Consider the following 26,651-nt stretch of genomic DNA (forward strand, 5'->3'; position numbering starts at 1 on the left):
GAAAAGACGTGATCCTTTTCGCCAGGAATCAGCCATACAGCATTTGGCTGCTGTTAATCTATGGGTGAGGAGTTTGGCTTTGTGTCTAGCGAGATGTGGGACTGGCCTACCCAACAGAACTGCCCAGGGCTCCGGTCTCAGTGATGTGCCCAGGAGAGCATTGATACGGTTGAATATTTGGTTCCAGAATGGAATTATTATAGGGCAGAACCACCAGATGTGGGATAAGGAGCCATATTGCCCGCACCCTCTAAAGCAGGCCGCCAAATGTGACATATTAATGGCATGAAGTCGGACCGGCGTCAAATACCAATGAAACAGTAGTAAAATGGAGCTCTTGGTGCTGCGGAGCATACTATGAATTTGAACCTTATATTGTTTCATACATAACAGTGAGGGTAGGTCACTGTATAGCTTGTATCATAGTATTATTTTCTGAGCTACAATAGAGAAGACACTTTAGTTACTAGATGCTAGGATGTTGCAACATTAAGTGTCTTCAAAATGATTAGGAAGACCTAATGAATCTAGCTAAACACTGTAGCCTGTTTCATTATTGCTGAATATATTAAAAATGTACCACTCAATATCAACTCAAACAGAAAAACGGTGGAGGAGAAAGCGTTGCTATAGTGTTACTATATTATTACTTACATGGGGAGTGAAACTGTATCTGTTCCTTTTTATTTATTTAACTTTTGTCTATAAGTTAAGGCAGGGGTGTGCAAAATCTTTTCCCTGTGCCACCCTGCCTGCTCTCCCCCACAGCTCCGGCGTCAAATGATGCTGCAGGGTCATGTGACGTTACGTTGCTATGGCATGGCGACATCACGTGACCCCGCGGCGTAGTTACAGAGGACTCGCGCGGTCCCCCAGCATTTAATTGAAATGCCTTTGGGGAAGCGCGTGGCCTCTGTAACTGCCGCGCACCCCTGAGTTAAGGTAAACTGTAGCATAGAATGCCCTGTATTTATTGATTGTGCTCAGGGTTTATATCTGTGTTTTCTTATTTTATTTATATCTATTTCGAGTTATATATTCTTCCTCCTTATTACACTTTATAGTAGTCAACAATGCCCTTTACCACTTGTGTCCATATATTGTCCTGGTACTATCATTCACTATATAAATTCAGCTTTTACTATGTGCCTTTAATATGTTTTTATGATGTAAGTATACATCCATATGTTTTACATTAGATAAAGTTGGTATCACTATTGGTTTGCACTAAGTTTAGTTTCTCGTTCCACATATATGCACTGCCATCCACACACAGTTCTTAGTGACATCACATCACAGAGAGAGGCCTGATCTACAGAACATCCTGCTTCATCTATTGCCACAGTTTGGGAGATGCATTTTATTATTTGAAAGAATGTGAGTCCTGAATGTAAAGATTCCTTCAGCACAGAGAAACACCACCACTGTTAACTTTGTTGCACTATATTGTATTTCTACTTTTTTACATATATCACTGATTGAATTGCGCTCCCCTACTGGCTATTTAACATGTGTAAGCCCATGTTGAGGTAATTTAAATACATTTGGAATAGATATGCAACATTGGGAGAAATGAGTCTTAGGCTTTAAAAGCTTGAATCAAATTAGCTTTACATACTGGAATAACTTTCAAAAGCAAAAATAGGTTTTCAGTGATGATTCTGATTCTGTACATACAAGAACAGAGGGGAAGCAGAAATAGAAATCATAACTCAATATGCCATGAGAAGTCAAGCAGGCTGCTAACCTGCAATGCAATTTATTACTGTGGAATTACATTTTGGCCAGTTTACATTTGCCCTCTAGTTCCAGAGGCCATGAGGGATCTTGTTAGAACTGTTTGACTAACGCCTGCTCCTCTCTTCTTTCATCAGTAATTGCCCGTCTTTCCTGGCTGCTGCCTTGGCGAGGGCCACAGCAGACGAGGTACTGCAGAGCGACCTGTCGGTGCACTACTTACCAAAGCATGTGGACGGTACAGAAGGGATCATACGTGAGTAAATAAGTTATAACATAAGAATGCGTGTTTCTAGACCCCTGAAATCCAAACCCCACCCCCAAATCTGGGGGCTCTGGAAGTGCTATACCCAATCCATCCAGGACACTTATGATTTAAATTGATCTGGACCATGAGCTTGGATGTAGAACCCCAAAACAAATCCAAATGCCAGGCAGAAACAAACCAGAACATTTCTGCCTCAGGTTCGGATTTTGGTCCCTCTTCCCATCCCTGACCATTAGATGTTCAACCCCGTGGCTTAGTGAAGTAATCTGAGATTTATGGTGGTCAGGGGGTGCAGGGCCCCTTCCCTTCAAATATTGCCCTCTAAACATTCCTTCTCTCGGGTCTTACCTTCTCTGGTGCAGTGATAGGGCCCATGTCCGAGGCTCCTGACACCAGGGAATCAATTATTATACAGTAGGAGACAGTAGCCACAGAGAGCCCTGGAGTTGCAGTAAACCCCTAGAGACCCTACAGCTGCAACAGAGGAAACGATACTCCTCCCCTATGACACTTACCCCCATATCACACTCTCCCCCTCCCCAGATCTTTCTCTCACCTGCTATCTTAATTTCTCTCTCTCCCCACGTCACAATCTCTCCCCCGCATGTCACACTCTCCCCCTTGTCTACTAGCCTATTAGCTCACCAACTACAGGCACCTTAACCAATTCAAATGTTAATATCAGTACCATGACCACATACCTAGCAGACATAACTTGTGATCCCTATCAGACGGTGTCACGAGAGCTTGCGACAGGCTGTAATTGTACACCAAAAACTATATACTGCACCGACACACTTTATTCGAGTAAATACCCGGTATGTACCTGGCAGATACCTGGAATGCGCCACTCCTAACCTCTGACAAGCCCCGTTGCATTTGCCTTCCCAGCCTGGGTTCATGCCTTGCTGATGGGCGGCTGATCTGTTAAATGATAATGATTAGGATTTTTATAGGCTGCAATGCTTCGCGTGTCTACCAGATGGCATAAATTCATGAATTGTAATGCAGTTTATATATATATACTGTGCAGTATTGCAGCCAGCGGGAATAAAATGCTTCAATCCCTGCTTGGAAAATAACTCAATGTACTCGGGCAGAAAACAGTCACAAACCTCAATACACCCGGGTATACCCGAATTCGTGGGACTAGCCAAGCTCGAATAAAGTGTGTCGCCAGTGTATATAAATATATATATATACCTGGGTTTGAACTGGGACGAGACTTAGATATGATAAATAGAATTTATTCCTTGATAAAGGTGAACACAACAGATTATACAATAACAGGCAAAATATAGACACTTACGTAAAAGATGAAAATAATGAAAACAGTCCCATCTGAACTGGCAGTTTCATCCAGCAATCAGCCCAAGACATTGCATGGCGACCAAAAATGAAGACAAAGGATATATGGGTGGACAGCCGTTTATAAACCATTCTCCTTCTATTCTTAACCTTAAGCACAGGGGATTGGTTTACAATTACCTCCAGCCACTCACTAACGTGGGAAAGCATTCTGACCCATGCCCCCCTGCTAGTTGGCACATGGGCAGTAGAACTCTGGGGGTCTCATTTCTGAAGCCCCACATTTACGTCAGGAATGCCAGAAAGTCTACTATTTGGAGTTCTGGCAGGAAAACCTTTGTTGAAAGGTGTTAACTGGAACACTTAAGACCTGCCCTGGTTTGGGCTTCGGATAAACAGTGAGGGTGATAAAACTCTTTGAACAGCACTTAAATCCTAGACATAGCGGCGTCCCCAGGGCCATCTGCTACCTTATGGCCCAAAAGAATTTCCTTTTGAACTTATCCCTACCTTAGGATACACTATTAAGCATAAAACATAAACGTATTAAAATATCCGGTTCCGTTAGGTTTAGCAGGTCCAAACTTCCCAGTTCGCATTGCCAGAACTGGGACACCATATGGTCAAAAAAGCGACTTGCTACGACCTAAGAAACCGGAGTTACACAAATGCACATTAAATCATTTTAATACAAAAATCTCCATTGAAAAAGAAATCTCAGCTTTTCACTAAATCCCCATTGAAAACAACGGGCAGCTCCGCCACAGACTTTCAATGGTAAATCGCCGCCATTGAAGTCAATGGGGTTTTTCTGCCATTGAAGTCTATGGGAAAAGTCCCGAACTTCAAGGGGGTCCATACTCCGTCTGGTTGGTCTGAGGGGGCTGGAAATGGGCATGCATTAAAGCCGGAATCTTGGCTACATGTCACCCAAATCCCACCCCCCTGGGCATTCCAGAACCGGAGATATGGACTTACACATTTCAACATTTTACACTTAGTCATTTTTCTGAGCTGTTTCTGCCGCCGCCATTGAAGCCTATGGCGCGACCCGCTCTATCTGGTTCGACCCTTATCGGGGGTCCAGGAGTCGGGGACCCGGTGGTGGTCGAGTGGGGGGACGCCTAGGAACTAGGGGCAAAAATAATTTTATCCCTAGGTGCCCTAGAACTGTTTATTCCCCCGCTAATTGACGTTGAACTTGACCCAGTGATTTTAGCTCTTTTGAAGGACATTGTATCCGCTTTGCGGTTTGCGGTCTGGACGGCAGCCAACTAGGTTACCTCGAGGCATCTCCATTGAAGTCAATGAGCCCATTGACTTTCAATGGGAAACCGCCGCTCTCCCTCTCGGACGCCACCTGCTGGTCACTACAGGAAACAGGACTAAAACAGCACAAATTCCTATTGAAATGCATTGAGCCCTAATGGCGGCCAATGGGGACCTGCAAAATGGTGCCTGAAAAGGCGGGAAAATTACACAAAGAGCTATAATCATTAAAGAACTATTAACCCTTGTGCTCCCGGATGGATTCTAGTGTGTGTGTGATGCAAACACTGAGTAACCAGACATTACAATGGAACAGGGGAACATGCATTTACATGTCATAACAAGGGTTACATCACATTTCTGGACCTCAGCCCAGTTAACCCCTTGTCTCCCGGTGCGGTCAGGGGTGGCCAAATGGGGTGTAACCCCTTTAATCCCGGGCCAAATCCCCTCCATCGTCACAGACGGGTACCATAAATTGGTCAGAGTGGCCCATGAACACAAATACAGTGATATATACAGCCACCTAAATGTATATATTCTCAATTGAAAATTACTGTACCCATACTAATCAACACTAATTTTTCCCTATATTTGTGTCCCTTTGAGGCAGTTTCATGTTGGGTCTATTTGTTATGCATACAGTACTTAGTCCTGGTTATTTCTGATATATTTCCTTGCAAATTAATCCACTGGGCAGTTCTATGCTAGAGAAGGTTACTTTGCTGGTTTTTCTTATTTTATTTATTTATAAAAATGTTTTACCAGGAAGTAATACATTGAGAGATACCTCTCGTTTTCAAGTATGTCCTGGGCACAGAGTTATAAAAAATACATGGTTACAATAAAAGAACAGGGTTATACAGTCACTTCACAGAAATTTCATGGACAGATAAAGTAGGAAAATTGAGTACAGGGGATAAAGGGCTTGTGAGTTTCTGATAGAAATAGAGCAGCTTTAACATCAACTAACATCAGCGAACGGCAGCAAACGGCTCACGCCCTTTGGCTGCCCTTCGGCTGCGCCAAAGGCTGTGCGCCTTTGGGGCAACGCAGAAGTACGCTGGAGTGAACAAAAAGATCTTTCCTTTGTGTCCCCATGGCTCATTAACATTCCAGTGGGTGGGGTTGCCGATTCAACAAAGATCAAGCACATGTTAACCCTAAGCACGCTGGTCCTGTGCAGAGGGGAGCAGTTCTTGGGGCTGTGCGCCTTTGTTGCAGATAATCCGCCACTCTAACATCATAAATGTCTATAATGTATGTAAATATGATAGTTATACTGTATTCAGTTGATTATACCTTGAATAATACCTGCCGGTTCTGATAATCCTTTCGTTAGATCAAATCAGCCACATGGGAGCACCGCCTCTGAAATGGATGGTGTGCCTCCTTACCCACCAAATCGTATTTCCACTTTCCCCCCTGGTTCCCCTGTTCCATGTTTGGGAATTTGTTCTGGAATTCCCATGTTCTCCGGGTCCTTTTTGGTGATTTATATTACCCCCCCCCCCCCCTTCCCAGTCAAAATGAGCCTATTGTGCCTCTCATTTAGTGGTCACACATACCCTTACTATGTAACTGACCTCTGATTATCCAAGTCCCCTCGATGCCAGACAGATACAGGTTCTGCATGGTCTAATAAAACCAACAATGGCATTGAAAATTTGGTCTCACTATGTCAATGGCCTTAATAAAGCCCAGAAGCGCTTAAGGGTTTTCTGGGATTATAAAAAAAAAAAAAACAAGGTGGATATCTTATTACTTTAAAGCTTTAAAGTTGGATTAGAACCTAATTTTTTGTACAATTTTTTTTTTTTGCAACCTTCTCATCAGCTTCTACGAAGAAAAAATGAGTAGCCATTATGATTAATAGAAATATACCTTTTATTTTAAACCCAAAGAAATGTGATAAAGAGGAGAGAAACTTAATTATCACAGGCACCATACAAAATGTATCCGTAACCATTGCTTGGTTATATGCTCCGAATGATCCCGGTAGAGCCTTTTTTTTTAATGATTTCTGTAGCATCCTAGAAAAAATACATAAAGGAAAATAAACCTCAGGAGGTTATTTCAACCTCACTTTAAATAACACGTTTGACAGATCTAAGTTACCTGATCATACAAGTCATGATTGCCATAGCTACACCCCTGCCAGGGCGATTACGCCTTTTCTTTAAAGATACTCACTAGTACAGATGTAGCAAACCTTTATATATTTTTGTTGCCGTGGCTGCGACAGTCGTGGTCCAGAAGGATTATTAACCCTGCGGTGGGTGCCATTCAGAAGCATGGAACCCCTGCAGCGTGACCACGCCCACCCCCCAGTGCCACAGACTTTTGTTTTTTCAGCCAAGGTGCTGGGTACAGTAACACTTTCTATATCTGTAGCTGCATGGAGATGTCTATACCAAAGACAAAGGGACTACACTTTTTTTCTCACACCCACATGAAACCTACTCTTGCATTGTTTATATACTCTTGGATTCAAAGTCTATCCCTTTGTATTTTTTCAGCAAAGATTCATGGTATTACTTGGTCAGATCATGCCAAAATTGAAATCATTATAGAAAAAATAATCCTGCCCCATTCACCCTATTCCTGGAAGCTGAATGTCACAGGAGACCAGGACTTTTTACACCTTTTATATTTGTACCGGATCATACATTAGGCAAAACAAGGTAGTAGAAACAAAATGTAGTTATTTTGGTAAACCCACGTACAACAAGAAGAATTACACAATAGACAGAGAAAAGCACACTTACTGGGGGTCTGGGGGGAAAAAGGGGCAGGGCGCCCGCTTGGATAAACACCCGGATGGGATAAACACCCGGTTCTCCTGGTCCTCTTTTCGGCTTCAGTTGCTAGCCGCGACCACTACATTCGATTTGTAGAACTTGGCCGCAAAAAACGGGACTTAGTCTCTGCGAGGAAGCCTTTCCTAGCTTCAAAACGAAGCCAGTTACTCTGCTATTTGCAACAGAGCAACTTGGAAAAGCCCACCTTAGCTTCATTGACACCAGTCACTGGATGGTCTGGTTCTCCACCTCGGCCATCTCCTTACATACACTCCGCTAAGCTATCCTTAGCATGGAGGTAGAAGAAGTGAACAATCAGAGCTTGGGAACCCTATCCCACTAGCCAATAGAAACAGGGGCTCGTCTCTTGGCTGACGTGACAGGCGGCGTGCCAATCCGGCTCAAAAAGCCGGGTGAGCGGGAAATATGAACTAGGCAATGGGAGAAGCGCCTACGAGCTTTATCTCCACCAGATAACTCATTGCCACCCGCTCGGCAGGTTCCATCAAGTGAAGGAGACTGAAAAGGTATCCCCACAGGGTGCCCTTTGTTCTCCGTACCTGGACAATCACCCATCCTCGCCCACCAAATGTTTTTTCACCTCTGGACATCCTCTCCTCTTTGAACTACGGACTCTATGCACGCTTGCTGGCACCTTAAGCAGATGCCCTGGCTGACTGCATAGAGCCTTATAATAAATGTATAAAACACAGAAAATATATTTTAGTACATCCGGGACTTTGGGGAGACTCATGACTGTAAGAGAAATAGGACTGAGATATTGGGGCTCGAAAACTAGGAGTCTGGAGGATATAGTTACATAGTAGATGAGGTTAAAAAAAGACATACGTCCATCAAGTTCAACCTATGCTAAATTTAGACAACAAATACTTTATCCTATATCTATACTTACTTATTGATCCAGAGGAAGGCAAACAAAAAACCCTAGTGAAATATCATCCAATGATATCTCATAAGGGGAAAAATAAATTCCTTCCTGACTCCAAGAATTGGCAACCAGATTACTCCCTGGATCAACATTCTTCCCATGTTTACTTATTTGGTATATCGCTGTATATCTTTCCTTTCTAAAAAGATGTCCAGCCTCTTTTTGAACAAATCTATTGTATCTGCCTTCACAGTCTCCATGGGTAATGAATTCCACATTTTAACTGCACTTACTGCCCTTTCCTTTGTTGCTGGTGAAATCTCCTTTCCTCCAACCTAAAGGGATGCCCCCAAGTCCTTTCTACTGCCCGTGGGATGAATAGTTCTTTTGAAAGCGCCTTGTACTGTCCCCTATTATATTTGTATATACAGGCAGTCCTCGGTTATCCGACACAATGCGTTACTCAAAATGGCGTTGTAAAGCGAAACGTTGTAAAGCGAAACACGTTTTCCCATAGGAACACTGTTTAAATGAAAGGTTCCGTTCCTGAAGGCATTTTTAACACTAAAATACACCAAATATTTTATGCAGGCAATAAGATATGCAGCGCACACATAAATTATATAGTATATATACTGTATTATATATACTGTCGCGGCCGAGTTTATTAGAGCACTTGCCCGGTCTCGGCCGCGACAGTAACCTGGCGCGCGCCGGGATGTCCCGGGCGCGCGCCGAAGCCTCGGAGGAGAGGCCCGCCGATCGGGGCTTCCCCCTCTCCTCTCCGGGTCCGCCGGGTCCCCCGGAACCCCCTGCCGCCGTCCCCCACATCGCGGGACACCAGGGCTCCCTCGGGGAGCCCTGGACGCGCGTGCAGGGGGCGCAGGCACCCGATGACGCGTGACCGCGCATCGGTGACGCGCGGCACGCCGAGGGGATGCCACTAGCAAGCCGGGAAATCTCCCGGCTTGCGGAACTGGCCGCACTCTAATAAAGTGTGCCGCCAGTGTATATAATATAACATAATAAATAATATATTATATAGTATATTATATAGTATAATATTATACATATATATATATACGCACTTACGACGCTTTGCAACGTTGTTTATGTGAATGTGTATATATATACTGTACACACATACACAATGTTGCAAAGCGTCGTAAGAGCGTTGGATAAACCATTTTGGCGTTGTAAAAATTAATAAAGGTATGCATTGCATAGCGTTGGATAAGCCATTCGTTGTAAAGCGAAGCGTTGTAAAACGAGGACTGCCTGTAGTTATCATATCCCCTCTTAGACGCCACTTTTCTAATGTAAATAAATGTAATTTAGCTGTCCATCCCCTTTATTAATTTGGTGGCTCTTCTCTGCACTCTCTCTAGTTCCATAATATCTTTTTTAAGAAGTGGTGCCCAAAATTGTACTCCATATTCAAGGTGTGGTCTTACTAATGCTTTGTAAAGGGGCATAATTATGTTTACTTCCCTCCATCCATTGCCTGTTTAATGCAAGATAAGATCTTGTTTGCCTTTGCAGCTACTGCATGACTTTGGACACTATTGCTAAGCCGGCTGTCTACAAGCACTCCTAAATCCTTCTCCATCAAGGATTTCTCCAATTTATCCCCATTTAATTTGTAAATCGCCTGTTTTTCTTGCTTCTTAAATGCATAACCTTACATTTATCTGTATTAAACTTAATCTGCCATTTACCTGCCCAAGTTTCCAGTCTCTCCAAGTCCTTCTGGAGAGAAATAACATCCTGCTCTGATTTTACTACCTTACACAATTTAGTATTTGTCACGGGGGGGGGGGGGGGCTAGCCAGGTAATAAAGGGTTTACCCCCCAGCTGGCCACCCCTACCATCGTGTGGGAGGCGAGGGGTTAACTGTGATAATGGCTAAATGTGTATGTATTCCCCTGCCTCAGTACAAAATGTATTCCCCTTTGGTTTTAATGTATTTCCCTGCTCCTACAGTGGTTACACCAAACACATACACTGGGATCAGGTCGGGAGGGAAAGGGTTGAATGTTTATAGCCCTTTGTTCCCCTTCCCGCCTTTTCACCCACCATTTGCCGGCACTGTCCCATAGTTCGCCATTGGAGCTCCATAGAAGTCAATGGAGATTGCGAGGTTTTTGACCCTATACCTAGGAAGACCAGCAGATGGCGCCCGAGAGGATGAGCGGAGCTTCCCCATTGAAATGAATGGCGTAATGCATTTTAATGGGAAATACCTTGAGTCCGCTTGATAAGAACGAGGTGATACATTATAACCGTGTTGGCTGCCTGCCAAACCGCAGTATCCGAGTACCGCTACCATTTCAATGAAAAGAGCCTTGATCGCTAAATTGCTGTGGGAACTCGGTTACGGCCAAGTTCACCATCAATTAAAGTTTGTAACTCCGGTTCTGGGGCAGCAAGCAATAAAATTCTTTTTGCCCCCAGTTCGTGGGGACCCCCTCACTCGACCCCAACAGGGTCCGATGGGTAATGGCCACGAGAAAGGGTCGCGCCCACCACAAGTGTCACCGCCATTGACCACAATGGCGGAGAAAAGCCGCTAGGTTTTAAAACGGCTAAGTGTAAAATTGTATAAACTTGAAATCCGTATCTCCGGTTCGGTGAGGGCTAGACGACTGGGATTTGGCCACCAGGTAATCATGCCTCTGGCATGGTTGCATGGCCAGTCCCAGTCCCCTCAGGCTAACCGAACGGAGTGCGGTTCACTGTGTAAAGTGTGGTTCTGACATTGACTCCAATGGCGGAGAAATGCAGTCTGTTTAACATGAGGTTTTAAAATCCAATATTATTATCTCCGGTTCGGTGGGTCACAGCGAGCTGAAAATTGGCCACCATGGAGATTCCCCTCCGGCATGAGGGCCTGGCAATTTTTAGCCCGTTGGCCCAACTGAACGGAATATTTTAATATGTATAAAATGTTGTAGGTTTACTATATTTCATGCGTACAGTAAAGCCAGTGAAAGTTACTGGCCCATGAGGTATGTTAATGGCCAGGGGGCGACAGTGTGTCTGATCAAAGGCTCCCCCACCCTGATTAAGTATTCTAGGGCGGGGAAGAGCAGGACGTGGGTACTTGTATTAAGTGCCATACTTCACACCTCTGGACAGAGTTTCCCGGCCCAGATACCCAAAAGGCAGACTTTGAGTCACCAGCTTGTTAGTGTGGGGTGCTGAAAATGGGTCTCTGGCCAGAGTGATGTGCGCATGTGCCAACCACCTGGGGGCAGGTACCTTTCTGCTTCCCACGTTAGCTGGCAAAAGGTAATTGGGTCCAGGTAATTGTCATCCAATACCTGAGTCCCAATGTTAGGGATAGAGCCCAAATCCCATATAAACGATTGCAAGCTCTATGCCCATTGTCTTTCATGTCTTCATTCTTATACCTGATACCTGATGCCTGATGAACTGCTAACCTGAATCCTGGGTTATTTCATTGTTCCCTTCCCAAGTAAGTGTCTATATTTCCATTTGTTGTTTGTCCAACATTGTGTGTCCACCTGTCTTTTAAGGAATAAAATCTCTTTATTATATCACAGTCGTATTCAATTCAACCCAGATGATTTGGTGTATATTATAACCCTGTGGCTACCGTGACAGTATCATCAGCAAAGATGGCGACTTTGCTCTCAATGCCAACCTCAAGGTCATTAATAAACAAGTTAAAAAGCAGGGGTCCCAGTACCGATCCCTGAGATACTCCACTCACGACTTTAGCCCAACCTGAAAAAATTCTATTTGTGACAACCCTTTGTTGTCTATCCTTCAACCAGTTTTCAATCCAGATGCATATATTATTACTGAGTCCAATTTGCTTTATTTTGTACCCCAACCTCTTGTGTGGAAACGTATCCAAAGCCTTTGCAAAATCTAAATAGACCACATCAACTGCATTACCCTGGTCTAAATTTCTACTTACCTCCTCAAAGAAACAAATAAGGTTAGTTTGGCATGATCTATCCTTCATAAATCCATGCTGACGATTACTAATAATTTTGTTTTCCATTCGTTATTCCTGAATATTATCCCGTATTAAACCTTCAAGTAGTTTCCCCACTTTTGAAGTCAGGCTTACAAGTCATAATTTCCTGCTTGTGATCTAGCTCCCTTTTTAAATATAGGCACCACATCTGCTTTACGCTAATCTTGTGTTACTGAGCCTGTGGAAATGGAGTCTTTGAATATTAAATGTAATGGTTTGGCTATTACTGAACTTAACTCCTTGAGAACTCTTGGATCTATGCCATCGGGGCCAGGTGCCTTATTTACTTTAATTATTTCAAGCCGCCTATGAACATCTTCATCAATTGTTCATTAATATGAAGGTTGTGGCTTCCTCCTGGGGCACCACAATTGAAATTGATTCTTCCCTGGTAAACACAGAGGCAAAGAATGTATTTAATGCCTCTGCTTTTTCCTTATCTCCAATAATCTGCCTGCCCATCTCACATTGAAAGGGTCCTACATTATATTGTCTTTTTTCGTTATTAAGGTACTTAACAAACTTTAGGGTTGATCTTACTTGTGATAGTGAAGGGGTATCCATGCCAGTAAATAAAGGTATTATGCCCTGCTGGGTGCCCCTGAGCCATATTGGGGAATTGTGATTGTCAACTCTTCAACCCAGTAATGGCAGTAACACTGTGCTTTTAATAAAAATGTCTCTGTGTCTCCCACACAGTATAAAGTGGCGAGGATAATGTTATTTCCATTGTAAAATGTATTTCAATAGCAGTGTTTTCCTGTAACCGAGCAAAGGAAAAATGGTTTTAAAACCCAGGAGCCCGCAGCACAGCGCATAGCGTTTGACTAACTTCTGCTAGGAAGGTCCTAGAGTGCTGAGATTTGCTATGAGCGCTGGGAGAGTAAAATCATGAAAAAGTTTGTAATGCAATTTTTATAAAGTTTCATAAAAATTGATGAATGCAAGTCCCCATATTTTAATGGTTCCAACATTATGGGCATAAGGGGATTTTCCTTCAGATGTCTGGAACAGAGGGAAACACTTAAGTTGTAATTGCGGTACTTCAGAAATGTTTGGCAGGAAATTCCTGTGAGGCGAGCAATGCATATGTAGCTCGGACTTCTAAGCCAACCCGCTGGTTTGGTTCCCAAATGTCTGGAAAAGCCCATAGTTGATAGCATTAGCTGACTAAAAGTGTTAAGTGGGGAGGGGTAATTCAAGTATCACCCATTTTAGCAAATGGCCTAGATGTCCGGCCAGCTCAGACAAAATGTCGCCAGGAAAGGGGCTTGGTCTGGTATGCTAAGCGAGGTTCGCACATGCTCTTAGCAAACCATGAAGCCCTCTGCCAGGTTTTGCCAAGTAGGGGCAACCCTGGGATAGGTAGGGATATTATTCCCACAAACGAGATTGGCTGCAGAGGATACAGATAGGGATTTTTACTGCATAAAAATCCCTGCAGCCGATCTGGAGTCAGATTCAGCTAAACTGGATTTTTAAACTTTGCAACATCGTAACCCAAGTCAAGAGTTCGTAAAAACTATGGAATCCAGAACCAATTCTACGGCGTTAGAATGAAGTAAGCAGCTGCGGAGGAGAAACAAAATACCTCTTGGGGTCTCCTCAGACTGATTGTGATGGGTCACAGATAATTTCGCCCTTGAGGAAATATGATAGTACAGGGCTAATAGGAGAGATAGTAAATGGGGAATGTTATGCCAGATTCTGTTAGGAGGCTGTGTGGTGATAGCTTTGATCTTAATCTTTGAAAATACTTTTTCTTTTTATTATTATTTGTGTTAAAGTGAATTTTGAAATTATAAGTATGATGAGCAATACTAAAAATAATTTTGTGTAAAAGTATGTTTTTTCTGTGTTGTAATATTGTTTAATGTTTAAAACCCCAATTAAAAAAAAAAATTATTTAAAAAAAAAAATAGTCTCAAAGGGGTTAGGACCCGACAGTTTTAGAGGATTGTGTTACAAGAAACTTTCAAAATTCTTAATCTGCCTGACAAACCTCTTCAATAATCTCTTTAAAGAAATAGTGCAAGCTACCATATCCTTAATCACAAAAATGAACAAAAATGTTTTAGATTGTAAAAACTATAGACCAATTTCATTCATTCACAGACACTGCATTACTGGCTAACATTCTCACTACAAGACTCATTTACTATTTACCTCAATTCATATATCCCGACCAGATGAGTTTTATACCAAACTGTCAGGCACTAGATAATATCAGAAGAATAATTAATCTAGTTCATACTGCTGCGGCAGCTTTTATTCTTACTAATCACCGGCTTTTACCTGGCATGTTCCTGGAATGCCACGCTGTTCACCTGGAGCATGCCGGGCTCCTTTTGCCTTCCCAGCCAGGCGCATGCCCGGCTGACGCGCGGTTGATGTGTTAATTGATAATGGTTCAGGATTTACTAGGCTGCAATGATTCGCGTGTCCGCCAGATGGCATAAATTCATGAATTGTAATGCAGTATATATATGTATATATATATATATATATATATATATATATATATATATATATACTGTATAACAACAACCCCTATAACCCCTAACATACAGTACTGTACACATACAGTACTGTATATGCACATCAATGATACTATAGGCCGGCGGGGGCGAGATGTGTTTGCAGCAGAGAGAGAACCGCTGCTCTCTCTGCGCAAACATCGGCACATTAAACATTATTTAAAATACATTTTTATTCATAGTGTAGATGTGCAGGGCTTCTCCGGAGCTGAACCGCATTGGTTTCAGGTCCGGGGACCCCCTGCTCCCCGAGATACAGGCCCCTTTATGAGGTGCCGGTATCCCTCTGCATTTAAAGGTCCCGATCACGTGACCGCGACATGTAAACCAAGCAGAGGAATACCGGCACCCCCTAAAGGGGCCTGTATCTCGGGGAGCAGGGGGTCCCCAGACCTAAAACAAAAACTTTTCTGCTCCGGAGACCCTCTGCACATGTACAGTATAAATAAAACACATATATAAATAAACACTCGTTCCTTACCTTAGCGGCTATGTGCTATGGTAACGAAGCAGCATTTCTGTATTTTAATAATATTGTACAGTGAGCAGGGGGTTCCCTGAGCCAGAAATTAATGCTCAGGGGACCCCCTGCTCCTGCACAATATTATTAAAATACAGAAATGCTGCTTCATTACCATAGCTGATAGCCGCTAAGGCAATGAAGGGGTTAACCCACCGTGCCCGCTTTATTGTGGGTAGCGGGGGTGGGTGAAGGGGGTATTTGGCCCTTGGTGTGAGTTTAGGACTTGCGGGGGGGTTGCGGGTGCACTTAACCCCTTCACGGCCGTAGCAGTTAATACCGCTACGGTCATGAAGGGGTTAACCCCTCCCGCTACCCCCCGCAAGCCCTAAACAACCATCGTTGGGGCTAATAACCCCTTCACCCACCCCGCTACCCACAATAAAAAAAACTCACACACAGCAGCAGCACAAAAAATAAATAAATAAATCTAAATAAATAAATAAATACATGAATATAAATAAATACATTTAAAATACATTTTTATTCATAGTGTAGATGTGCAGGGGGTCTCCGGAGCTGAACCGCGTTGGTTCCAGGTCCGGGGACCCCCTGCTCCTCGAGATACAGGCCCCTTTATGAGGTGCCGGTATCCCTCTGCATTTAAAGGTCCCGATCACGTGACCGCGGCATGTAAACCAAGCAGAGGGATACCGGCACCCCCTAAAGGGGCCTGTATCTCGGGGAGCAGGGGGTCCCCAGACCTAAAACCAAAGCGGTTCAGCTCCGGAGACCCCCTGCACATCTACACTATGAATAAAAATGTATTTTAAATGTATTTATTTCTATTCATGTATTTATTTATTTATTTAGATTTATTTATTAATTGTGCTGCTGCTGTGTGTGATTTTTTTTTATTGTGGGTAGTGGGGGTGGGTGAAGGGGGTATTAGCCCCAACGGTGGTTGTTTAGGGCTTGCGGGGGGGTAGCGGGTGCACTTAACACCTTCATGACCGTAGCGGTATTAACTGCTCCGGTCGTGAAGGGGTTAAGGGCACCCGCAACCCTCCCGCAAGTCCTAAACTCACACCAAGGGCCAAACACCCCCTTCACCCACCCCCGCTACCCACAATAAAAAAAAATCACGCACCGCAGCCCCACAATTAATAAATTAATCTAAATAAATAAATAAATAAATACATGAAGATAAATAAATATATATGTATATATATACAGTATATAGATATATATATATACAGTATATATATAATAACAATCCCTATACATATATATACTGTATATATATATATATATATATATATATATATATATATATATATATATATACTGTATATATATATATATATATATATATATATATATATATATACTGTATATACCGTATATTCCGGCGTATAAGACGACTTTTTAAACCAGGAAAATCTTCTCAAAAGTGGGGGGTCGTCTTATACGCCGGGTATAGTCTTATACGCCGGCAAAGTGCTGGGGGGCGCAGCCTGTTCGGCGAAACCTGGGGGCAGAGCAGAGCAGTGGCAGGCAGAAGCTCCGTGCTGCTGCTGTTTCCCTGTGCTTGCAGAGGGGGTGGGGCGTCCCTCTGCACACAGACACAAGCCCTCCTCTTCCTGTCTTTACTCCTCCAGTGTTCAGCAGCGTGGGGAGCAGAGCATGCAGTACAGTAGTACGTGTGTGTGTGTGTGTGTGTGTGTGTGTGCGTGCGTGCGTGCGTGCGTGCGTGCGTGCGTGTGTGTATGTATATATATATATATATATATATATATATATATAGTGATGTGTGTGTATATAGTGATGTGTGTGTGTGTATAGTGATGTGTGTATATATATAGTGATGTGTGTTTATATAGTGCTGTGTGTGTGTGTGTGTGTGTGTGTATATATATATATATATATATATATATAGTGATGTGTGTGTGTGTGTATATAGTGATGTGTGTGTGTGTGTATATAGTGATGTGTGTGTGTGTGTGTGTGTGTATATATATATATATATATATATATATAGTGATGTGTGTGTGTATATAGTGATGTGTGTGTGTGTATATATATATATATATATATATATATATAGTGATGTGTGTGTGTGTGTGTGTGTGTGTGTGTGTGTGTGTGTGTGTGTGTGTGTGTATATATATATATATATATATATATATATATAGTGATGTGTGTGTGTGTATAGTGATGTGTGTGTGTTTGTGTGTGTATATATATTTATATATATATATAGTGATGTGTGTGTATATAGTGGTGTGTGTGTGTGTGTGTGTGTGTGTGTGTGTGTTTCCAGGCTGGTGGTTCCACGGGTGACACAGTGTCACTTTTTGCCTCAAAAACCATTTTTAACATGGTTCCCTATAGGCTTCAGCTTGCTGCATGGTCACAGCTTTGAGCACAGCCAGGGTTAAGGTGCATACCCAGAAAACCACCCACAGACAGCCGTTTCGAACCCTGGCTGTGCTCAAAGCTGTGACCATGCAGCAAGCTTAAGCCTATAGGGAACCATGTTAAAAATGGTTTTTGAGGCAAAAAGTGAATTGTGTGCTCATTTGCATGTCATTTCCCAGAATCCCTTGCTGCAGTGGAAGTGCTGTATGCTGGGTGATAATGGGGAAAGGCGGGGTTGCAGACCTGCCTAAGACATGCAGATGAGCATACAGTCGTATTTGCATATTTGCTTTCCTGTGGAGGGTTTTTGTCACTTTTTTACTCACCATAACTTAACTTAGTATTATGATATATATATATATATATATACACCATAATACTAAGTTAAGTTATGGTGAGTAAAAAAAGTGACAAAAACCCTCCACAGGAAAGCAAATGTATATATACAGTATATACACACACATGATGAACCAATATACAAATAAATGTAGAAGGGTTATCAAAACCATACTGTCCTACAAATAACACTTGTCCATACAGACACACTACATTACAATGAATTTCCTTTAATAATCCTAACTGATCTTACAATCTAAATCATCAAATGACAAAGAAAAACCTCACATTCCAATCAATACATTGCATTTACATTGTATAAATGATGCATAAAATCTATGCACCATATACATTCTGCAAATGAATGTTAACAATATCATTGCAAGCAAAATTCAAACACTTCCAAACAAGTCAACTATTTTAACCAATCAAGTAAACAAAAATCAATTAGCAATCATTATTTACATCCCTAAACAATTGACAGTCCATCTCGAACAATGAAACAATTAACTAATTCACGCATCGAGCAGAACAATTCAGCATGTGAAAAAAATATAAGTACCAACCGGAATACAAACTTTAAAACCAAGGCTAGCCCTGACCTCCCTCAAACACACAATACAATATCAACAATTACATCTATCTAATTTTAAAATACTTTAAACACACATTTAAGCATAGCAGCATAGACAAATTAATTTAAAACACATGAAAGAAAGCTTTTAAAACAACATCATTTCTTACCCTGTATGTATATATCTCTCTAGACATATATACATACATACATACAGTGGCAAGAAATGATATACCACAAAAAAAAAAAATACACATGTTAAAAAAGCTTTTAAAAAAATTAACAAGTTAAATAAAATACATTTCTTTAGTTCACTTACCATTACTTGCCCCCACCGACTCCCGTTGCGCAGCTTACTCACGAACCAATCCACGAACAGGAACCCATAAAATAAAAAACCATAAAATAATAAACATTAAACTAAAAATCCAAATCAATCCACGGGTCTTCTACTTGTAATCCATCTTTATCTTCATCTGTATTCTTCTTTCTTCTATCTTCTTCCGGGGGCGGGGCGGGGTCTTCTTTCCATCTGCGGCCACGCCCTGGTCTTCTTTCTTGTCCGGAGGTCCTTCCTCCGCGGCGTCTGGCTTCAAAATGAGACAACATAGGCTTTTAAAGACCTATGATGTCACATTTTCGTCATATGGTTCCCACGGCCCTGATTGGGCCGTGAAAACCATGTGTTTTGGCCAATAAAAATAAAAATGATGACGTCACTTAAAGGCAATGAAAGCACAGCCAATCAGAATGGCTTTGCTTCAATTGCCTTTAAGATGACGTCATGAAAAGACACATGGCCGTCCTCACATGGTATGGTAGCCAATCAGAGCGTGGGAACTCCATCCCTACTCTGATTGGCTCTAGTATACCATGTGACAGAGGCTTGGGGGGAAAAAGGATGTGACATCATTGAAAGCTTGTCACATGGCACTAGAGCCAATCAGAGCATGGGAACTCCATCCCTACTCTGATTGGCTGTAGTACGTCACATCCTTTTTCCCCCCAAGCCTCTGTCACATGGTATACTAGAGCCAATCAGAGTAGGGATGGAATTCCCACGCTCTGATTGGCTACCATACCATGTGAGGGTGGCCATGTGTCTTTTAATGACGTCATCTTAAAGGCAATTGAAGCAAAGCCATTCTGATTGGCTGTGCTTTCATTGCCTTTAAGTGACGTCATCATTTTTATTTTTATCGGCCAAAACACATGGTTTTCACGGCCCAATCAGGGCCGTGGGAACCATATGACGAAAATGTGACGTCATAGGCCTTTAAAAGCCTATGTCGTCTCATTTTGAAGCCAGACGCCGCGGAGGAAGGACCTCCGGACAAGAAAGAAGACCAGGGCGTGGCCGCAGATGGAAAGAAGACCCCGCCCGGAAGAAGATAGAAGAAAGAAGAATACAGATGAAGATAAAGATGGATTACAAATAGAAGACCCGTGGATTGATTTGGATTTTTAGTTTAATGTTTATTATTTTATGGTTTTTTATTTTATGGGTTCCTGTTCGTGGATTGGTTCATGAGTAAGCTGCGCAATGGGAGTCGGTGGGGGCAAGTAATGGTAAGTGAACTAAAGAAATGTATTTTATTTAACTTGTTAATTTTTTTAAAAGCTTTTTTAACATGTGTATATTTTTTTTTGTGGTATATCATTTCTTGCCACTGTATGTATGTATGTATATATGTCTAGAGAGATATATACATACAGGGTAAGAAATGATATTGTTTTAAAAGCTTTCTTTCATGTGTTTTAAATTAATTTGACTATGCAGCTATGCTTAAATGTGTGTTTAAAGTATTTTAAAATTAGATAGATGTAATTGTTGATATTGTATTGTGTGTTTGAGGGGGGTCAGGGCTAGCCTTGGTTTTAAAGTTTGTATTCTGGTTGGTACTTATATTTTTTTCACATGCTGAATTGTTCTGCTCGAGGCGTGAATTAGTTAATTGTTTCATTGTTCGGGATGGACTGTCAATTGTTTAGGGATGTAAATAATGATTGCTAATTGATTTTTGTTTACTTGATTGGTTAAAATAGTTGACTTGTTTGGAAGTGTTTGTATTGTGCTTGCAATGATATTGTTAACATTCATTTGCAGAATGTATATGGTGCATAGATTTTATTCATCATTTATACAATGTAAATGCAATGTATTGATTGGAATGTGAGGTTTTTCTTTGTCATTTGATGATTTAGATTGTAAGATCAGTTAGGATTATTAAAGGAAATTCATTGTAATGTAGTGTGTCTGTATGGAGAAGTGTTATTTGTAGGACAGTATGGTTTTGATAACCCTTCTACATTTATTTGTATATTGGTTCATCATCTGTGTGTATATACTGTATATATATATATATATATATATATATATATATATACAGTATATATCTCTCTCTCTGTGTATATATATATATATATATATATATATATATATATATATATATATATATATATATATATATATATATATATACTGTATATATAGTTGCATGATGAAGCCACTGTACAAATTCATGGGTGAAGGGTGGGTATCGGGCCAGTGTGGCTTAACCCCTTAATTACCTTTGCGGTTATTATCCGATAAGGTGTTTAAGGGGTTAATTGATATCTGAATGTAATTGCAATGTATTGGCTTTGTTTTGGCAATGTATTTTGTGGACAAGACAAGAATGTTGCTGGCGACGGACACTTCGTATTGATGAGGTCAATAGTACTTTATTTATTTGAATATGCTAGTTAATGTTTTTAATAATGGGCAATTAATCTATTATCCATATCTGGATAATAGTTATTTTGCACATTATAGTACTGTAGGAGTTGGGGGGGGGGGGTGTATGTATTGAATGTATAGGCCAGGTTTATTTTTTTTACATTCAGGGTTTGTACCGTGGTTCTGCGTGGGACCTCTGGAGACCACCTGTGGTTTCCTCGGGTATCCCACGGGTACCAGGCTGGTGGTTCCACGGGTGACACATGCGGGGATGAAGCTGTGTGGTCCCACTTCTGTGGGGGCACCGCCGACCCGTAGTCTGCGGGGATGAAGCTGTGTGGTCCCACTTCTGTGGGGGCACCGTGGACCCGTAGTGAGCACCCGTGAGTTCCCCAGACCCCCGTGGGAACCACCCGAGGCCCTCAGACACCTGTGGGTCTGACCCGGGGCTCCCAGACATCCTTAGGCCTACCGTGGGGACCCAATTGTGGCCCACGGTGACCCAAGGGAACCACCTGGGGGCCATGGTGCTGGCGGGACCCACCAGCAGGCCTCCAGAACCTGTTTGAAAAGGGCTGCTGGTACCCTGTAGGTCTGTCCAGGTGCCCCGCCAGCCCACCGAGGACTCGCGTGGGGCTGCGTTATGAACCCTGTATGTAAAAGAATAAATCATGTATTTATGGGGGGGCACAGGGGGTGGGTAATGTATTTAATAAATAGAATGATGTGTATTGTGGGTCACTGTGTTGTTTTTATTGTGGGTACTGGGGGTGGGGGGGGGTGTTTCCCCAACGGTATGTGGGTAGGCCTCCCTTGTGGGTACTGGGTGAGGGTGGTTAGGCCTCACGGGGGGGGGGGTTAGTGTGGGAGGGTATGTAGGCATCCCGAGTGGTGGGTGAGGGTGGGTTAACCCCTTAATGACTGTAGCGGTTAATAACCGCTATGGTGATTAAGGGGTTAGGGGACAATACTTTGGATGTTTTCATTTTTGTGTCTGTTTTGCAGAAGCGGAAGGGCCATGGCCAGGATAGGGGGGGTAACGGTATGTGGGTAGGGGGTGAGGTTGGTTAGACCTCACAGTATGCACATCGGGTCCCCCCCCCTCCCCACATTTACATACACTGCACTCACAGCAATACAGGCAGAAACATTAGGGGGAGGGGGCTTTATACAGATCACAGTCAAGGAGGTGGGGTTATAACCCACTCCCCCTCCCCACATTTACATAAACTGCACTCACAGCAACACAGGCAGAGAGATTTAACAGAAACATTAGGGGGGAGGGGGCTTTAAACAGATTACACTCAAGGCAGAGAGATTTAACAGAAACATTAGGGGGGAGGGGGCTTTACACAGATTACACTCAAGGCAGGGAGATACAGGGGATGTAATGTATTGTATGTTGTTTATTGCAATGCTTCAATGTGTGTACAGTATAATGTTTTTTACAATTAGATAGATGTAATCCTTCGTATTGTAAGGGTTAGCGTTGGTTTTAAATTTTGTATTCTGGTTGGTACTTATATATTGATTTTTGTTTACTTGATTGCTTAAAATAGTTGACTTGTTTGGAGTTATCTGTATTTTGCTTGCAATAATATTGTTCACATTCATTTGCAGAATGTATATGGTGCATAGATTTTATGCATCATAAATACAATGTAAATGCAATGTATTGATTGGAATGTGAGGTTTTTCTTTGTCATTTGATGATTTAGATTGTAAGATCAGTTAGGATTATTAAAGGAAATTCATTGTAATGTAGTGTGTCTGTATGGAGAAGTGTTATTTGTAGGACAGTATAGTTTTGATAACCCTTCTACATTTATTTGTATATTGGTTCATCATGTGTGTGTATATACTGTGTATATATATATATATATATATATATATATATATATATACATATATATATATATATATATATATATATATATATATACTGTATATATATACATATATATTTATTTATCTTCATGTATTTATTTAGATTTATTTATTAATTGTGCTGCTGCTGTGTGTGAATTTTTTTGGTAGTGGGTAGTGGGTAGTGGATGTGGGTGTGGTGATTTACACGGGATACCCCTCCCCACATTTACATACAGTACACTGCACTCAGAAACACAGGCAGGGAGATTTAACCGACACAATAGGGGGAGGGGGGCTTACACAGATTAGTCAAAGCAGGGAAGTTTAGCAGACACAATAGGGGGAGGGGTTTTTACATAGATTACAGTCAAGGCAGGGAAGTTTAACACACACAATAGGGGGAGGGTTTTTTACATAGATTAGTCAAGGCAGGGAAGTTTAACACACAATAGGGGGAGGGGGTCTTACACAGGTTACAGTCAAGGCAGGGAGGTTTAACACACACATTAAAAATATGTATTTATTGTTTGTTCTGCCTTAACCCTTCATTGCCTTAGCGGCTATCAGCTATGGTAATGAAGCAGCATTTCTGTATTTTTAATAATATTGTGCCGGAGCAGGGGGTCCCCTGAGCATTAATTTCTGGCTCAGGGAACCCCCTGCTCACTGTACAATATTATTAAAAATACAGAAATGCTGCTTCATTACCATAGCACATAGCCGCAAAGGTAAAGAACGATTCTTTATTGATGTTTGTGTTTTATTCATACTGTAGATGTGCAGAGGGTCTCCGGAGCAGAAACGTTTTTGTTTTAGGTCCGGGGACCCCCTGCTTCCCGAGATACAGGCCCCTTTAGGGGGTGCCGGTATCCCTCTGCTTGGTTTACATGCCGCGGTCACGTGATCGGGACCTTTAAATGCAGAGGGATACCGGCACCTCATAAAGGGGGCTGTATCTCGGGGAGCAGGGGGTCCCCGGACCTGAAACCAACGCGGTTCAGCTCCGGAGACCCCCTGCACATCTACACTATGAATAAAAATGTATTTTAAATGTATTTATTTATATTCATTTATTTTTTTATTTATTTAGATTTATTTATTTATTTTTTGTGCTGCTGCTGTGTGTGAGTTTTTTTTATTGTGGGTAGCATGGGTGGGTGAAGGGGGTATTAGCCCCAACGATGGTTGTTTAGGGCTTGCGGGGGTATAGCAGTAGGGGTTAACCCCTTCATGACCGTAGCGGTATTAACTGCTACGGTCGTGAAGGGGTTAAGTGCACCCGCAACCCCCCCGCAAGTCCTAAACTCACACCAAGGGCCAAATACCCCCTTCACCCACCCTCGCGACCCACAATAAAGTGGGCACGGTGGGTTAACCCCTTCATTGCCTTAGCGGCTATCAGCTATGGTAATGAAGCAGCTTTCTGTATTTTTAATAATATTGTGCAGGAGCAGGGGGTCCCCTGAGCATTAATTTCTGGCTCAGGGAAACCCCTGCTCACTGTACAATATTATTAAAATACAGAAATGCTGCTTCGTTACCATAGCACATAGCCGCTAAGGTAAGGAACAAGTGTTTATTTATATATGTGTTTTATTTATACTGTACATGTGCAGAGGGTCTCCGGAGCAGAAACGTTTTTGTTTTTGGTCCGGGGACCCCCTGCTTCCCGAGATACAGGCCCCTTTAGGGGGTGCCGGTATCCCTCTGCTTGGTTTACATGTCGCGGTCACGTGATCGGGACCTTTAAATGCAGAGGGATACCGGCACCTCATAAAGGGGGCTGTATCTCGGGAAGCAGGGGGTCCTCGGACCTGAAACCAACGCGGTTCAGCTCCGGAGACCCCCTGCACATCTACACTATGAATAAAAATTTATTTTAAATCATTTTTAATGTGCCGATGTTTGCACAGAGAGAGCAGCGGTTCTCTCTCTGCTGCAAACACATCTCACCCCCGCCGGCCTATAGTATCATTGATGTGCATATACAGTACTGTATGTGTATGTTAGGGGTTATAGGGGTTGTTGTTATACAGTATATACTGTATATATATACAGTATATACTGCATTACAATTCATGAATTTCTCGGCTTCAAAGACAACAGCTCGCAAACGCCCCCATGCGTTTTTACACGGCATTGCAGTATTGCAGCCAGCGGGAATAAAATGCTTAAATCACGGGCGCGATATAACGCTATATACCCCGGGAGAAAACCGCACATCACCGGGATATTCCGAAATTCGCGGAGCTAGCCAAGTAAGAATAAAGTTGGTCGGTAGTGTATAACTAATTCTTCCAACTCTCAATTGATGCTATTATTAGATGTCAAAAATGCCTTAGACAGAGTGGATTTGACGCTATTTGCTACCATGAAGGCCTTTGGCTTTGAAGGTTATTTTGTAACCTTAGTTAAGCCTTATATAACTCCCCCACCGCTTTAATTAAATACGCTGTATTTTCTTCGGTTTCCTTGAATATTAAAAATGGCACTCGACAAGGCTGCTCACTGTCACCTCTCCTCTTTGCACTGGCCATAGAACCCCTTGCTACTTTTATCAGACCCCAATATCTCAGATATTTTGGTTGGCAATGAAGATTATAAACTCAGTCTCTTTGCTGCTGATCTATTGGTATCCATCACAAAACCACTGATTATTCCATCAATGTAATGTTTTCAGCAATTTTGAATCCCTATTGTGGTTCAAAGTTAACAGCAACAAATCGGAAGCATTGAATATCAACCTCCCCCAGAAACTGTAAAATGTATATCAATAAACTTTGGCTTTAAATGGCAGGAGTCATTTGACCTATCTAGGGGTGAAGATTACCACGTCTTACAAGTCTATCAAGCCAATTATCCCTGTATGTATGGAAAGTTGAGGAAGGATCTTGAAACTGCATATCCTGGATTGGGAGAATGTATCTGGTCAAGATGACTTCTGCCACAAATATTGTACCTCTTGAACCTCTTTAGATCTTTACAGATAGTCCTCAAAGACTTGGAGGCTTTACAACAAAAAAGTAAATGGACTTCTATGGAGTCAACCATAGAATATTATCTCTTCCTAAGAAAAAAAGGTGGACAACTTACTCTATGGCATGCTTCAATTTAATCTATTTTTTGGGGTCAATATTAAAAATTTCACTATTAAGCCACTGGTGCTAGAATATCTGTTGTGGCTGCATATGAAAGACAGGTCGAACTACTCTTCTCTACTCCCTACTATCAACCACTCTTTAAAAATATGGAGCACCCCCTCTGTCAATGCTAAAGCAATGAGTAACGTGACTCCTTTATTTAACAAATTGGTTTTTATCCCAAGCCTTAAGAGCGACCATTATGAGTCGTGACAGAAAAAAGGCCTTAAGAGAGTAAGGAGTTTAGTTGATGGAAGTTACGTTAGATGTTTTGAGTCCCTAAAAGATCAATTCCAAATTCCCAAAACAAAGC

At 42.1% G+C, this 26,651-nt stretch overlaps 1 protein-coding gene across 1 annotated transcript in view; it reads left to right on the forward strand.

Annotated features, from left to right (window-relative positions):
* Positions 1 to 26,651, forward strand: part of PPM1E (protein phosphatase, Mg2+/Mn2+ dependent 1E) — a 388,527-nt gene that overhangs the window by 224,802 nt on the left and 137,074 nt on the right. The window contains exon 2 of the mRNA XM_075589782.1: positions 1,875 to 1,993. Coding sequence (XP_075445897.1) covers positions 1,875 to 1,993 — 119 coding nt within the window. The remainder of the gene's footprint in view (positions 1 to 1,874; positions 1,994 to 26,651) is intronic.

This window comes from Ascaphus truei, chromosome 3 (genome assembly GCF_040206685.1).
Source record: "Ascaphus truei isolate aAscTru1 chromosome 3, aAscTru1.hap1, whole genome shotgun sequence".
Classification (NCBI taxonomy): Eukaryota; Metazoa; Chordata; class Amphibia; order Anura; family Ascaphidae; genus Ascaphus; species Ascaphus truei.